Raw genomic sequence first — 15,461 nt, 5'->3', positions numbered from 1 at the left:
GTAGGACTCTCATGTGCAGTCTTCCCAAGGGTATCGCAATAAGAGAAGCTGCCATGAGTCCCAAAACCTTCAGCACCAGTTTTGCTGGGGATTTTCTGGACGACAGAAGAAGACGTATGTGAGTCTGAAGTGAAAGTATCCTTTCTGGAGGAAGCCTTAGAATTAACTGACGTGTATCTAATTCCGCTCCTATGAATAAGATACGCTCTGATGGCTGTAGTAAAGATTTTCTGAAGTTTACGGAAATTCCGAGGTGAACACACAGTTGAAGAGTGTAATCTCTGGCCTGTACTAGTTGACGCTGGGTGGTGGCAGAAAGGAGCCAGTCGTCCAGATACGGAAACACCTGGAATCCTAGGCGTCTCAGGTGAGACGCTACCACTGCCATGCATTTGGTGAAGACCCTGGGGGCTGAGGTCAGACCAAAGGGCAGGGCTCGAAACTGAAAGTGACTGACTCCCAAGCCGGAAGCGCAAATGATCTCTGGACGCCCTGGCCATTTTGATGTGGTAGTATGCGTCCTTCAGATCTATTGAGCACATCCAGTCGCCCTTCTGTAAGAATGGAAGGATCGATTGAAGCGTGACCATTCGGAACTTTTCTTTCTTGACGAAGGTATTGAGGTTGCTTAGGTCCAGAATGGGCCTCCAGTCCCCTGTCTTCTTTGGAACTAAAAAGAACCTTGAGTAAGTTCCGAATCCTCTTTGGTCCGCTGGGACTGGTTGGATGACTCTTTTTTTCTAGCAGCTTTGAAATTTCTATAGCTGCTGGTTCTCGCAGATGGGGCGGCACATCTGGGAGTCTTTTCTTTGGAATGGGGTTGGACAAAAATGGAATTCTGTAACCTCTGGTAACAACGCTTTTTACCCAGTTGTCTGTAGTAATGTTTTGCCAAGGCCTGAGGGTATAAAGCTAAGCGACCCCCGACTGCCTCCAGAGCAGGACAGTCGGGCCTCCTTTCAGGAGTGCTGGAAAGGTTTACCAGGGAGTGTATCCCTGTCACCTTGATTCTGCGGACCCCTCTGCCGCCAGGCGGCGTCTTCCACCTCTGCCCCCCTCTGCCTCTAGAGGCATCACCCTGTGTGCCGGAAAGAACCTTGGGGTTTTGAAACCACATTTTCCACCGCGTTGCCCTTTGGGGTACGGTCTGGATGGGGTGGAAAACGGACTCCGACAGCAGACAGAGTCTTTCCCTCCTGCTCACACCGGGTAAGGGTCTCCTTTACTTTGGGGCCAAAGAGACTGGCACCGTCAAATGGGGCGTTAGTAAAGGAAGACTTGAAGGCTTCCGCAAATGAACATAAGCGCATCCAGGTTTGTCTACGAAGAGCAATCGCTGAAGCTGCTGCCCTACTCGAACCTTCGGCTGCATAAGAGATCAGCCTCATGGACGAGTTTACAATGGATGTAAGGGTATTAAGTTGCGCTGTCACTTTCTCTGAGACAGCAGCATCTGTAGTACCCTGGAGGGTATCTCCCAACTCTTTGACTAGATCCCTCTGTAGCCGTGTAAAGTGTGTCAAATAGTTCAGGGATCGCATAGAAAAAGCCGCTGAACTAAAAATGCGCTTCCCATACCTGTCCATAGTCCTAGAATCTTTATTAGGGGGATGGACAGATGAGGAAGATTCCGACATCTCCTTCTTCGTGGCCGCTGCCACCACCATAGCGTCCACTGGAACTCCTTTTGTCAAATAAGCCTTGTCCTGGGGTGCAGTAATGTATTTATTAGGCTTCCTAGGGACTGGCTCCACTGTGTCAGGAGCCTCCCACGCCCTTCGAGCAATTAACTCCATTAATTCATCGAAGGGCGGAGTGACCCAGGAGGAGGAAGGGCGAGCACCAAATGCCTTCAGCAAGACTGACTCATCCTCAGAAGGGGGGAGGGACTGCCAGTCACCTCTGTGTTTTAGGATCTCCAAGATGTCAGAAAAAGAGACATCTTCCGAAGGTGACTTAGGGGACCCTTCTGACTCATCCAAGTCAGTATCGGATGTCAAAGATTCTTGTGGAGAATCTAAGTGTCTCCTCTTACACACTCTTTTCCTAGGGACTTCTTCGTGGGGAGCATCCGAAGAAGCCTCCGAGGAAGAGGGGGCACCCTCCAGGGGTGGCTGAGACACCGGTGCTCGACGCTTGGATGTAGCCGTGGGTGCAGAGGAGGATAACGGTCCTTGATGGGGAGGAGAAGCTGTTTCTACTGATGTGGTTGTCTGGGTAGCCAACACCTTCCTCATGAGGTCGAAAGCCCCCAGGTCCCGAGTTGAGGTATCTCCCGGTTCCGAAGAAATGGGAAGAATCCCCGAAACAGGTACCGAAGGCATCGACCCCGAGGACGGAACCGAGTCGATCCGAGCCGAGGCCCCGAGAGGGAGCGTCGGAACCGAAACATTGGTCCGACTCTCGGTCCCGGAACCAAGGATGGATCTTCGGCTCCGAGACTCCGGTACCGGATCGGACGGAGTCGAGGTGAACGGAGCCGACCGAGAAAGAGACGGTTCTGGCACCGAGGGCTCCACAATCAGCAGCTCAGCTTCTTCCGGCTCCGAAGACTGGACAGGTCTCGGTGGAGGAACAGATGGAGATAATGGAAGGCCTTCAAGTCTCGACACCAATTGGGAGGAGACCGAGATGAGCTTGGATAAGGCCGTATTCTCCATTAACTTCTGCACCACGCGGTCTACATCGGTGTCGGAGAGTGGTCTGGAAGAACGAGTCGAAGGAATCGAAGACGGAGCCGACCTCAACAATGCCGGTGGAGGGAGCTCCATCACCGGTTCCAAGACTCGAGGCTCGGAAACTGCCAACAGTTGAACACTCTGCCCCGAAGTCTGTGGAACCGGTGATCTAACTTTCGAAGAGCTCGGAGCCGATGACCTGGGCTCCGACGTCTTCGATTCCTTCGAGGATTTGGATGCCTGGTCTGAAGCATCCAGAGCCTCCTGAAAAGGTTTTAATAACCCCTGTCCATGAGTTTCCTGCGCCTATCTGTCATGACCCTCCCACTGAAAGAGTGACAAATTGAGCAGTCCTCTTGCAGGTGGAGAGGGCCAAGACAGTAGACACAGGAACTATGGTTGTCAGTAACTGACATTTTTTGCCCACATTGGCAACGCTTAAATCCAGATTTAGCCTTCTCAGACATCTTACAGCTAAAGCAGATAAAAGAAGAAAAGTCAAGTCCAGATAAATAGTCAAGTCCAGAGAAAATGTCGAATCCGGTGTAAATTTGTCAATCCGGTTGTCTATCCAAGAAAGGGTGGTAGGCCCCGAAACTCTGATAAGTTAAATAAACTTAACGGAACCGAGAGATTCTAACCTTACCACACACATATACACTACAACTTTTTTCGAATAATATTTTTTTTTCAAAATATAGTAATAAAGATTAAAATCTTATCTGTAGGTGCTCGAGCTCGACCCAGTGATGCGAACGCAGCAGCGGCAAACTAGATCTGAGGTAAAGGCAGAGGGGGATTGTGGGTATTAGGTTGTCTCGAGCTTCTTCTCGATGCAGAGCTTGCAAGCGGCCGACACGGAGCCGAGGATCGGCTCCGAACCCATGTGTAAGAACAAACGGCGAGATCGAACACTATCACATCTAATATTAGCTACACTAAATCTAAACCCCAACAAACAAATCATAATAGCTGAAGGTTATATACCACCAGGCAACAACACTAATGTACTCAAAAACCTACTAAACTGGATGAAAATCACTCATCCACAGGAAACCATTCTTGCAGGTGACTTTAACATTGATTGGTCTGACTGTAACAGCCAAAACCCCACCACCCATATTAACCTCCATGGTTTTACCCAAATTATCAATACTCCTACAAGAACAGATAAAACCTCTAAACAACAGTCAGTCCTGGATTGGATACTAGTATCTGACCCGACTCAAGCCCATCTCTCAAGTAGTCTCCCTGACAGCTTGAGTGACCATCAAGCAATATACTCCCAATCGACCCACCTAACTAAATAACCCATTGTCAGGGTCATATGAAACAAAAAATACTACAGAGCAAAAGACTTAATAAATTCACTCAAATCCTGTATATGGACTCCACTAAAATACTTAGCACTAGATGAAGCTCTAGAATATTTCAACTCCACCTTCCTAAACATCCTGAACTCCCATGCACCATCCAGAACCACCAGAATTAATACCAACCATGCACCATGGCTATCAAAAGATACCAGGTCCTTAATGAAAGAAAGAGACAAAGCCTGGTTGCAATTCCACAAACACAAAACCCCTACCCTAAAACTAAGATACCATGAACTACATAATTGAGCCAAAAAAATTCATAAAAATTGACAAAACTAGCTACTATAAAACTTTACAGGAAAAATACTCCAACAACCCCCAAAAATTTTGGGCCTCAATCAATAACCTACTACACCCAGGAAAACCTTCCACCCCTTCTTCACTACAACCAAACAATCTACACAGCATCCCCATCCACTTTAACAAATACTTTCCTGAAACTATCCAAGCCCTAGCCAATACCCAAACAACTAGCACCCACCCAATGTCAACAACAGCCCCCCACCCTTTCCAATACAGAAAGCAATACACCTAGATTCTCCCTAGAATCAGTCAGTTCTACAACTATCGCCAAACTCCTCAAAACACTGAAATCAACAACCCCAGCAGTAGACAAACTACCAGCAGAATTCCTACAGATTACTGCAGAGGCCATAGCATATTTGGTGTCCATCCTCATTAACAGAGCTATAACTGAATGCAAAGTACCTAACTCATGGAAAAGATTTCACATAATACCATTACACAAAGAGGGACACTCCCTTGAACTTACAAAATACTGCCCCATTGTAATACTATCACCCCTATCAAAAATTTTAAAGAGGGTAGTCCACTCACAACTAATGAATTTCCTCCTTCACAACAACCTATTATCCCCATCCCAACATGGGTTCAGACCTTCCCACAGTACTACCACAGCATTACAAACTCTGTTAATACCCATAGAAACAACAGCCTGTTCGTATCCTCCATATTCTTAGACTTATCCAAAGCCTTTGATATGGTGAACCATAGATTACTCCTACAAAAACTGGTCACTCAACATAAATTCTTCCACCTTATCCTGGTTCAGTAGCTACTTATCTAACCAACAAGCTGTTCTTTGGGAAAACCACCTGCCACCCCTACTTCCTGTAACCATTGGTGTCCCACAAGGGTCCATTCTCGGCCCACTGCTATTCTCATTATTTACTAATGACATAGCATCATCCCTACCCTCTGCCTCAATAGTCCAATACGCAGATGATACCACCATAATATGTGCAGCCCACACCCTCGACAAACTTCAAATCATAACCCAAAACAGCTTTACTCTAGCCGAAGAATGGTTCACCAACATCAAACTACTGCTTAATCCAAAAAAAACTAAACTTATTCTTTTCAGTCCAAGTAGATCTCCCCCGATAAACAATAATTTTGCAATAATATCCAAAGACAATACTAATATCACTCCAACACTACACACAAAGCTTCTAGGAGTAGAAATTGACAAACTCAAATTCGACATCCATATTTCCCAAACAATCAAGAAAGTCAACAAAAAGATTGGACTCCTCTATAGAAACCACCACTACATGACCAGACACACAAAATCCACCATAGCTAGAACCCATTTGTTATCTATACTTCTTTATGCTTCCCCAATCTTTACCAACCTTCACCAAACAGAGCTCACTAAAATAGAATCATGCTACAACAAAATTGCCAAGTTTGATAATGAAGCCACTTATAGGTCCCATCACTGCCAATCCCTTAGACAACTCAACTGGCTTGAGTTTCCACAACTCCTCCTACTCAACCAACTTACCACTGTCCATAAGCTCTACTAACTTCCTATGAAAACACCAGCCTTGCAACAATTAATTCAACCGTACACACCCTCCAGAAACCCAAGATCAACACACTGGAACCACATAAGTGTCACCAAGCACAAAAATGAAGCTGGCAAATCCGTCTTTGCCTGCTGCATTACAAAAACCTGGAACCTCCTACCAGACCACCTAACCTCAACATCCTCACCTTACCTCTTCAAAATAATATCAAATCCCACTTTATGCAAAACTGGCTATGTTTATGTTTCCCCCCAGGCTAGTCCAAATCTACTCACTGCTATTAATACTCTCCCAAATAATGAATACTGCCATGGTTCTCAACCTCTAATAGCTTATTGACAATGCTAGAAAGTCAAATATTCTCTACTATCGTACCCCATTTCCTCAAACTCTACCAGATACTCAACTGTAAATCATTTCAATCTCTTATTTGTAACTGCAGTCAACTAACATGGTGTACTTTGGGTATGAATATCAACTAACGCAATGTAATACTTGTGGAGCTTTGTGCATGAATATTTTGTACCTTGTGAATGTTAACTAATGTACTGTAATACTTGTGGAGCTTTTCTCCCTGGGCATCCACTGAAAACGGACCAGTGTCCAGTCGGACCTTCCCGGTAAACAAATGTAAAATAAAAATCCCCCCACAAATGTACATGGGGATAAAAAACAAGCACCAGAGAGAGAGAGAGAGAGACAGAGAGAGAGAGAGAGAGAGAGAGAGAGAGAGAGAGAGAGAGAGAGAGTGCACAAATGGGCAGGAGAAACAGGAGAGTGAGTGAGTGCATGTGACTGTCTACCTGTGGTGAAGTCTTTTTTCATCACATTCATAAGCCCAAAAATTAAAAAAAAAAAAAATTGAATTCTATCTTACCTTATAGACAAGAGAGGTGGCTGTGAAATCTCAAAGACAAATCTTTCCACTGGGTGGTGTTCTTTATCCATGATAACTACAATTACCTTTTCTGCTTCATTCTAAAAAGAATCAGGAAGAGAAGAGAAGAGACAAACAATTACAACAAAACAGCAGTGAACAACTGACTCTTGGGAACTTTTTTGCCCCATTTTTGCAAACGACATTTTTCTGTCTAAACACATTGCAGCTGTTATTTCAACAGCTTTCTATTCATCTCACCCTATTACAGTACCCAGGCTACAACATGCCACATACACCATCCAATATGTCCTCTAACGTCGCATAAGGAGGGGAAATGTTTGCTGATTTTGTTAACTAGGTTAGCTTAAATAGGACTATGGCATCTTTTTCAGGGAAGAACCTAGGTGATACTCATTCTGACAGGTAACAATATAGCCAAAACATTGGGAATTCTCAAACTCACATTTTTTTCTTCTTCCTGTTCTGCCAAGTATCATGGGACCTTAGTTGTAGCCCCTTAAGGTACCACCAGTTTAAGCAGATGGGGTAGTGATTTAACATCTCATCTGAAGGACGGGTGCTCACCATCCCAAAAGGCCTCTTATTACGAGTTCCACACTGGTGTTAGCAAAACAAGATGCATGTAGCCAGATGGAAACGGCTGTCTTCCCTTTCAAATTTCAGTGCCTCAAAAAGAAAAGCAGACTTGTGCAGGAATGTGAACTCTAAAAATTTAGTTGTGGGAAAGTACTGCACATAACAGCAAATTTTTGAGGAAAATGTCCACTTATCACTGAAGCATAGCATGAGCTTCGACTCAGCATCACTAAAGCAGATCCAACCAGAACGGGATTCTTCAGGGGGTCAATATGTTCGCCCTTGACAGCTATTTAAGCTTTCACTTTGAAGCAATGTCTCACATGGGAAGGCCCGAGCTCACCATGAAACCAACCATAGCAGATGCTATTTCATTCGTGCACTCAGACACCTTAAAATAAATATTCTTTTAATGAAACACCTGAAAAAGAAAAGCATACCCAATTTCACCAAGCCCTAACAAATATAAAAAGAAAATAAAAAACCCGTCTCATAAATAAAAATAAAAATCAAATAACCTAAACAAAATTAGACTAAATCTGAACAGCTACACCAAAATGTATTCACAGTAAACACTATAAAACCATCTCCACCCTCCAGTGGACAAGAAAGCCCTCATTCTACAGTAAAGATATTTTTGTATTCAACAGAAGAGTCCTGCATGTTTTATATATATATATATATATATATATATATATATCTATATATTACACATACATACACACAGTTCCATACGTATATATGTATGTATCATGCATATACACACAGCCACATGTAAAGACATGCATTTTAAATATATTACATGCACATAAGACACAGCAAAGAATGAATTGACTGCAAACTACTTGATAAAAATAAAAGTAAACTGTTGATGTCTGCAGTCTGAAGCTCTCCGTGTGGTAAAAGACAAAAAAGCACACTCCATAAATACTCATTCATATACTAATTATCTAGTTATAATACTTGATAACATTATCTAAAAATAAACATTACTTCATCCTTCTTTCTATTAAGATTATTTTTATGGTAATAAAATTGGTTTGATGGTAATAACTTCCAGAAGTATTTTAGCAGCACGTTTCAATTTCCAAAACACTTTCTCCCTCTTGAATTTAAAAAAAAAGTATTATATTTAACATACTTTAGTGAGAGTCTTTTTACAGTATCAGTATTATGCTCTTCCATTCCTTGGGGCGGCCACGGTGGTGCAGTGGTTAGCATTGCCGCCTCACAGCAAGAGGTTCTCCGGTTCAATCCTCGGCTGGGGTGCCTTCTGTGTGGAGTCTGCATGTCCTCTCTGTGGTCGCGTGGGTTTCCTCTGGGTGCTCCAGTTTCCTCCCACATCCCAAAGACATGCTGTAGGTGGATTGGACACTCTAAACTGGCCCTAGGCATGAGTACATGCATGTGTGTGCCTTCTGTGGAAGGTTGGGCTAGCAACTCAACACCGTAAAACTCCACTGCCAATCATGAGCAGACAGGTGATCTGCTGTGGCGACCCCTAACTGGGAAAAGCCGAAAGAAGAAGAAGAAGATGCTCTTCCATTCCTTAAACAGAATGGAATAATGACTTCCAATGTTTGAAGTTAAACCTGCTGAAGATCGGCATCCCTGAATGCCACCCCCTCAAAAAAAAAAAACACTGAAAAAAAAAATTATTTTAAGTGTTTTTTGCAGGGGGCAAGCCCCCCACACCCCTCCACACATGGTTGCACTGGGTTGACAATTAGCCACAATTATTAATAAGCACTGGACAGCTAGATCAAAAGTTTAAACTACTGTTCAAGGCAGAAGTCCAATAGTATTAGCTGCACTGATTCTGTCAAAGCTTTTGAACATACTTCTTACAGGGACACCTAAAGATGCATCATTTCATCATCCACCATCTTAGACCGAGATCATGGCTTGCAAAGAACCTGCACATCTGGGTTCTTTGTCACTGCACAGCATGTCAGTGCAAAGCTCAGCAGTCTGTTACTTCTGCCTTCCCAAATCAGCTTCATCTCTTCTTTAGCAGTACTATTACACACAAATGGTTATTAATGACAGGCTTACCTTTTTCTGTGTCACTGCTGAAACAGGACCACCACCATTGCTTCTCAAGATACTTTTTATTATCACATCTCCAGACACAGTTCAAAGTACTACTCAGCCTGATACATTTTCCTCTAGTTATCCACTTTACTACTTTTTAAGTTTCTCATACTAATTAGCTTCTTCAAGCAATTCCTACACAAAGTTGTGCTGAAAGCTTTGTAAAATCCGCAGTGGCAACTGATCAGTTTCCTCCATTTTGTGAAACTTGAAAAAAAAAGTGTTCATGAGAAACTTCTTCACTAATTTGTTTAATTATTTTAATTTATTTGCATTTGTTATAAAGTCCAACTAGGTATTGCTCCTTTTCAATGAAAGCCAAAAGAGAAGGCAGAAACAGCAGCAAAACAAACATTACCAAAATACACGAGGCAGAACACATAACATTTCATAACAGAAGACTAGAAATACAGATGCCAAAAAAGTATAATTATACCAAAACAATAAGAATTGTTGAAAATTTATTTTTGCAAGGGGTCCATGGAAGTAAATACTGTGGGAAGAAACAGCCAGGGAATTGTTATGGCTAGGCTTGTATAAACCCTGGGGCCGATAGCCTAGTACCAACCTATGAACTTCCTTTGTGAGGCATTATAAGTACACTTGAGAAGGGCCGTCATAGCTGGGAATTAAACATTGCTGCACTTAACATTATTTTATCTGTTTAGCTGACGGAAAAGAATACATGTGCTTGGGTGACTGCAGAAAAGATCCATGGTTGTATCTTTTGTGTATGAAAATAATGAAAGCTGAGCAGGAATATTACTATGAAGTTTTTTGTGCTTTCCTAGCATCATCTACATGACAAATGAAGTAAGGTTAAGAATATGTGGCTAAAGTAGCTAATGTCATGGTCTACAGGAATAAATCCCCAACTATGGTTCAGGTGACCCAGAATAGATTACCAGGTTGGGTGTTTGAGGCACTGGCACAGAGGGATGAGAGTACCTATCGGGGGGGGGGGCGTTTGCTAGAAACATTCCCAATGTACCCAATGAGAGGCATAGCCCTTGGATGTGCTAACAAATGCAGGGATGGGGGGGTTCAGAAATAAGGGTAACTCAACCTCTCCCTGGAAAGGAATAGCAGTTGCCAGCAATGTCCTAGGATGCCCTTGGAATCCAGACCGGTCCCAGCTCAACAGAAGAAGTCCTGGGTAGAAGAGGAGAAGCAGCAGGTAGACCTAGCAATGGATGGGACAGCTGGATAAAATTAATCAGGTAGGGGAACAGGAAAAAATATGTAGACAAAGTAGACATATGGGAGTATGATGACATAATGGGAAAGGACAAGAAGTAGATACGTGATGAAAGTGAGGGGACAGAAACAGAAAATGAGTGGTATGTAGGAGCTCAGAGGAATGGACTATAGGAAATCTTGAAAACATAACAAAAGGGAAGAGGAAAGGATGACAAGTCTACTCAAAATGAGTTTAACAGAGGTGCAGATAACTAAAGATTATTTGAGTTTATACCTTATAGAATGCAACCAAAGTAAGAGTGTCTGTATATTGCATTTAATGGTAGTCTGGGATAAGAAGAGCCTGAATGAAGGCATTACGATACATGAAATCTGGAAAGCCCGTTTTCAGGCTAGATACTCCTGTACACTGCTAAAATGTGTATGAGATGTGATTATCGTTAGGCTGGCGGGAGGAAAGTCCATAACTGGGTTATATATAAAGGAATTTCTATGATGGTTATCAGATTTAAGGGACTCGGCTATACCATTTGAGCATACAGCTTGTAGTTGGGGTATTTTGAGGGCTACAGAAGATATTGTGGGTCTTCATATAAGAATGACCCAGAGCGATGGCAAACTCTAGTCAATTCAATTTCTTTAGTGTCTCGCATGGTGGGTTATTTTTGAGGTTTGCTGCAAATTTGACAATTCTGTTTACTTATCTGTTAAGTCTATAGGTTACTGAATACTGATGATGCATACAACAGGCTTGGTAAGAGGAAGGTGTGTACAGTGGAAGCACAGGCTTGACTAATCAATAAACTTGGCTTCATAAAGCAGTTCAAGCTTCTGGTTAATCATTCAGGTTATAGTTTGGATATAGATTGTTCAAATTTAAATGTTGGTTTATAGGTAAATATTAGGTTAACTGTCCTGAAGGATCATTTTAAGCTTGGTCAATAGCCAGAGGCTAGAATCAAAGCCTGTACCTTGTGTTTATGAGGTCAAGAGCTTAAACATTATACCAAATCCACCCATCCTGCTAAATCAAGTAGACCACAGTGTTTTGTGTATGGTACTAATTTTGCTTTTGTTTTAGCCCGGCAACAGGATGGGGTTATTATAATCAATTTGTGTGTGTTTGAGATAGAGAGTAGCATTAATTTTTTTATTGCTAACATTCAGGGGTAGACTAAATTGCTTCAACCACTTCTCTAGTTTTGAAAAATAACAGCTGTAGGTCTGACTGAAACTTTCCAGGGATGTGATTGACCATAAGAAGGAATCATATGCATGTAGCGGGCCTAATATTGATATTTGTGGGATGCTTACTGTGACACATGGAGGGATAGATATATCACTGTTCTAACATAAAACTGACAGACTACGTTGGGTGAGCCAGCTTGTAAACAGTTGTCTGATGCCTGCATTAACCATACAGATTAGTAAGGATACTGGATATGACATGGTATTAAAAGCTTTTAAAAGTTTTAATAGGGTGCTGACACGTTTGTCCTGTCTGTGTCTGCTGAGGGTATAGTCTATGAAGGATAAAAATGCTGTCTCTGTACTATGAAGCAGCGGGTTCCTATTATATAATCGAAGATGCATTCCTTCGAAAGTGTCTTGATCGAACTTGAAAGCACGAAACAGCAAATTAGCTAAACGGCATATAAACACTTTCCCTGGGAAAGAAATCGTTTGGCCGCCTCCGTTAATTAGCCGTTTTCTTCACTGTAGTGTGATCTCGGAGTTGGTATATTTATGTAGGGGTGTGTGGGGGGAACAGCCCCCCCACTTTATGCAATGCTTTAAAGTTTTTTTTTAATTTTTTTGTGGAATAGCAATTTTTATTTTCCCTGGGGAAAAAAAATCGCTGTTCTAAGTGTTCGGGATTGTAAGCTTTCGCTTACATGGGGTCAATAAATCAGGGTTCACTTTTTTAAGTGTTCGCTGATTTAATATAGAACTGAACTAGCTGGAAACCATTCCTGGTTATGGAGAAAAGCTTGTTGGTTTTATAGATAGCTGCAATCTTCCAAGCTTAACTATGCTTTACCCAGATGCCATTTTTACATTCTTTAGAAGAGATTAAAAGTGAGTGTGAGAGATTATTGCTAATTACAATGCTTAATGATTAGGCTAAAGGAGTCTGCATTACATGTTCTATTCCTGACTGCATATATTCTGTGTTAATGGGGTTAGGCACCAATTTACTTTGGTTCCTTGTTAATAACCAGACTAGTATACTATCTTGTCTTGCTAAGTATCTGGAGGACTTGGGTCAGACTGAAAAAAAAAAAGTAATGGAGGATGTGGTTTACACACAGTCACACGTCAATCAGTGTTTAGGTTTCCCAATATAAACATTTCTGGTTATCTAACAAATATCTGTAATGATAACTTATCTTTATATAATTAATGACAGAAAAACATCTGATACTAAAGTGCAGGTAAATAGCACAAGTCATTGTTATTAATTGTTAGTGTAGGTGGAATGAGTTTGACTTGTTTATAGGCATGCAGCTCGTGAGCTCATTTCTGTGCCTACCCAATTCCATATTCCATCACAGCAATGTCTAGTTAAGTGAGAAACTAGGAAAATGGAAACTAAAGGACGCAAACCCTAGACAACAGAAAACAGCTCATTAGCGGCCAGACTGATAACACATCCACAAGGGACCGCACACAGGATTTTCTGATATAAAGCTACGTTACTTATGGTCTCTAATTTTCTTATAGTGTTTACTTGTTTATTTATTTATTTATTGCATTTGTTGACCGGGAAAGTCCACTGGGCCTAGAAGAGCCCATTTTCAGTGGAGGCCCGGGGAGAAAAGCTTCAGAAAATTTAAATTAACTTACAAAATAGATACAAAAGATTTGCATACAATGTTGATACATAGAAATTAGGATAAAAGGTTGCAAAAAAACGCAAGTTTAACAGTGATATTTCATTAATTACAAATAAAGGTCTTAATCTATGAGAGAGAGAGAGAGAGAAAGAAAGAAAGAAAGAAAGAACGAAAGAAAGAGATAGGTTAGTACAGAGGATGATGTATATGGGAAGTTACTATCACATGGGAGAAAGTGAAAAGTAGAAGTGGCAAAGTGTATGAAAGTCAGCTGTGAACAGGAAATAAGGATGCAGAACATCGGAGTTAAAAACATAAAAAAGGGTATATTAATGTGTAAGGTTCAAGCTGAAAAGCATGGTTATAGGGTATAAAGCAGGTGGACAGAATGAGTGAGAGGTGAATAGAAGGTGACAAAGAGATAGGAAGCAGGTGACAGAGACAGGGAGGTACAGAGAATAGTGGTAGGTTTTTAAAGATTGGTACATGTATAGCAAGTGTTTGTAAAGTCTATGATTCTTTTAATAATGATTCATTGTAAAGTACTACCGTAATGGCCCATGTTATGCCTGAACAGGGTTTATGGACCAGTGCCCCTACATGGTTAACAACTGACAGACAGACAGAAATAAACAGACCCTATAACCATACTTGTGCTCAACGTTTTCTGGAATTCATAAATTCCATTGCCATGGATCAACTTATCCACACCCCCACCAGGGGCAGCAATATCCTAGACCTGGTTATTACCAACATGGGCAACTGGTGCTCCACACCAGAGGTCAATTCCTCGTTGGTCAGATCCGACCATAAGTTAATCACCCTAGGCATCCACATCCCTCCCCCACCCCCCATTAGAGAAACCACAGTAAAAAATTTCTCCAAAGCCAACTTCACGCTTCTTAAGACAGAAGTGCAAACTTCATGACACCCATGCTGATGGACAATAGAGGTATGACTGCTGAATCCTACACAAATGCACTTTATAAGCACTTACATGAGTGCATGGATCGTGTAATCCCTAACAGAACCAAGATGCTATCCTCCAAAAAAGGAAGCCAATCTGGTGGTCCCCTGCCATAAACAAACTCTACAACAGAAGAAAGAAACTGTTGCAAAAAGAGTAAAATCCCATGATTGGAGAAACTCCCTGGTCAGCCTCAGTAAGAAGCTGAGATCCCTCATAAAATCCTCCAAAGCTAGTTATGAAAACAAAATCGCCACTGACTCTAAAGGCAACCACAAAGCATTCTATAGCTATGTCAAGAATCTCAATGGCAACACTCAGATCTGCTCTGAGTTACAGCACAATGGCACTAAATATACAGAACCAACGGATATTGCTAACATCCTGGCAGATAGGTTCAGTGCTAACTTTTCCCCTCTGTCATCCCCTAAAGGGCCCATCTCTATACCAGAAGATTGCAAAGTTCCTGTAATCACGGCTGCACAGGTAAAAAAAACACACTATCCAAAGCCAAGAACACAGCATCCATGGGACCTGACGACATCCCAGACTGTGTTCTACATGAACTACAGAACGAACTGGCACCCCACCTAAGTACCATGTTCAATCATAGCCTCACCTCAGGCTATGTGCCCACTGAATGGCGCACAGCGACAGTTATCCCACTCCACAAAGGGGGAGCTACCACAGACCCTGGAAACTACCGCCCCATTAGCCTAATGAGCCTGGTCTGCAAGGCTATGGAGCGTATCATCATGGAACTTGTAAACAATGACATTGGTAATCTCCAGACTCAGGACCCCACCCAGTTCGGGTTTGTAAAAGGCAGATCATGTCTCCTAAACCAGATAGACTTCTTTGAAGCAGTCACCAAAGCCGTAGATGAGGGTAAGGTGGTTCACACAGCCTATCTAGATCTCGCCAAGGCTTTTGACACCATCCCCCACTTTGGAATTATAGATAAACTCACTAAACTAGGTATAAATCCCTAGGTCACAAG

At 42.2% G+C, this 15,461-nt stretch overlaps 1 protein-coding gene across 1 annotated transcript in view; it reads right to left on the bottom strand.

Annotated features, from left to right (window-relative positions):
* Nucleotides 1–15,461, bottom strand: part of MAD2L2 (mitotic arrest deficient 2 like 2) — a 294,862-nt gene that overhangs the window by 141,658 nt on the left and 137,743 nt on the right. Inside the window, exon 4 of the mRNA XM_044075212.1 lies at nt 6,764–6,864. Within this exon, the coding sequence (XP_043931147.1) occupies nt 6,764–6,864 (101 nt within the window). The remainder of the gene's footprint in view (nt 1–6,763; nt 6,865–15,461) is intronic.

The sequence above is a fragment of the Protopterus annectens genome, chromosome 1.part1 (assembly GCF_019279795.1).
Source record: "Protopterus annectens isolate FY-2018-M chromosome 1.part1, PAN1.0, whole genome shotgun sequence".
NCBI lineage: Eukaryota > Metazoa > Chordata > Ceratodontiformes > Protopteridae > Protopterus > Protopterus annectens.
The sequence above is the reverse complement of the archived record's forward strand: the minus strand, read 5'-3'. Positions and strand labels throughout refer to the sequence as shown.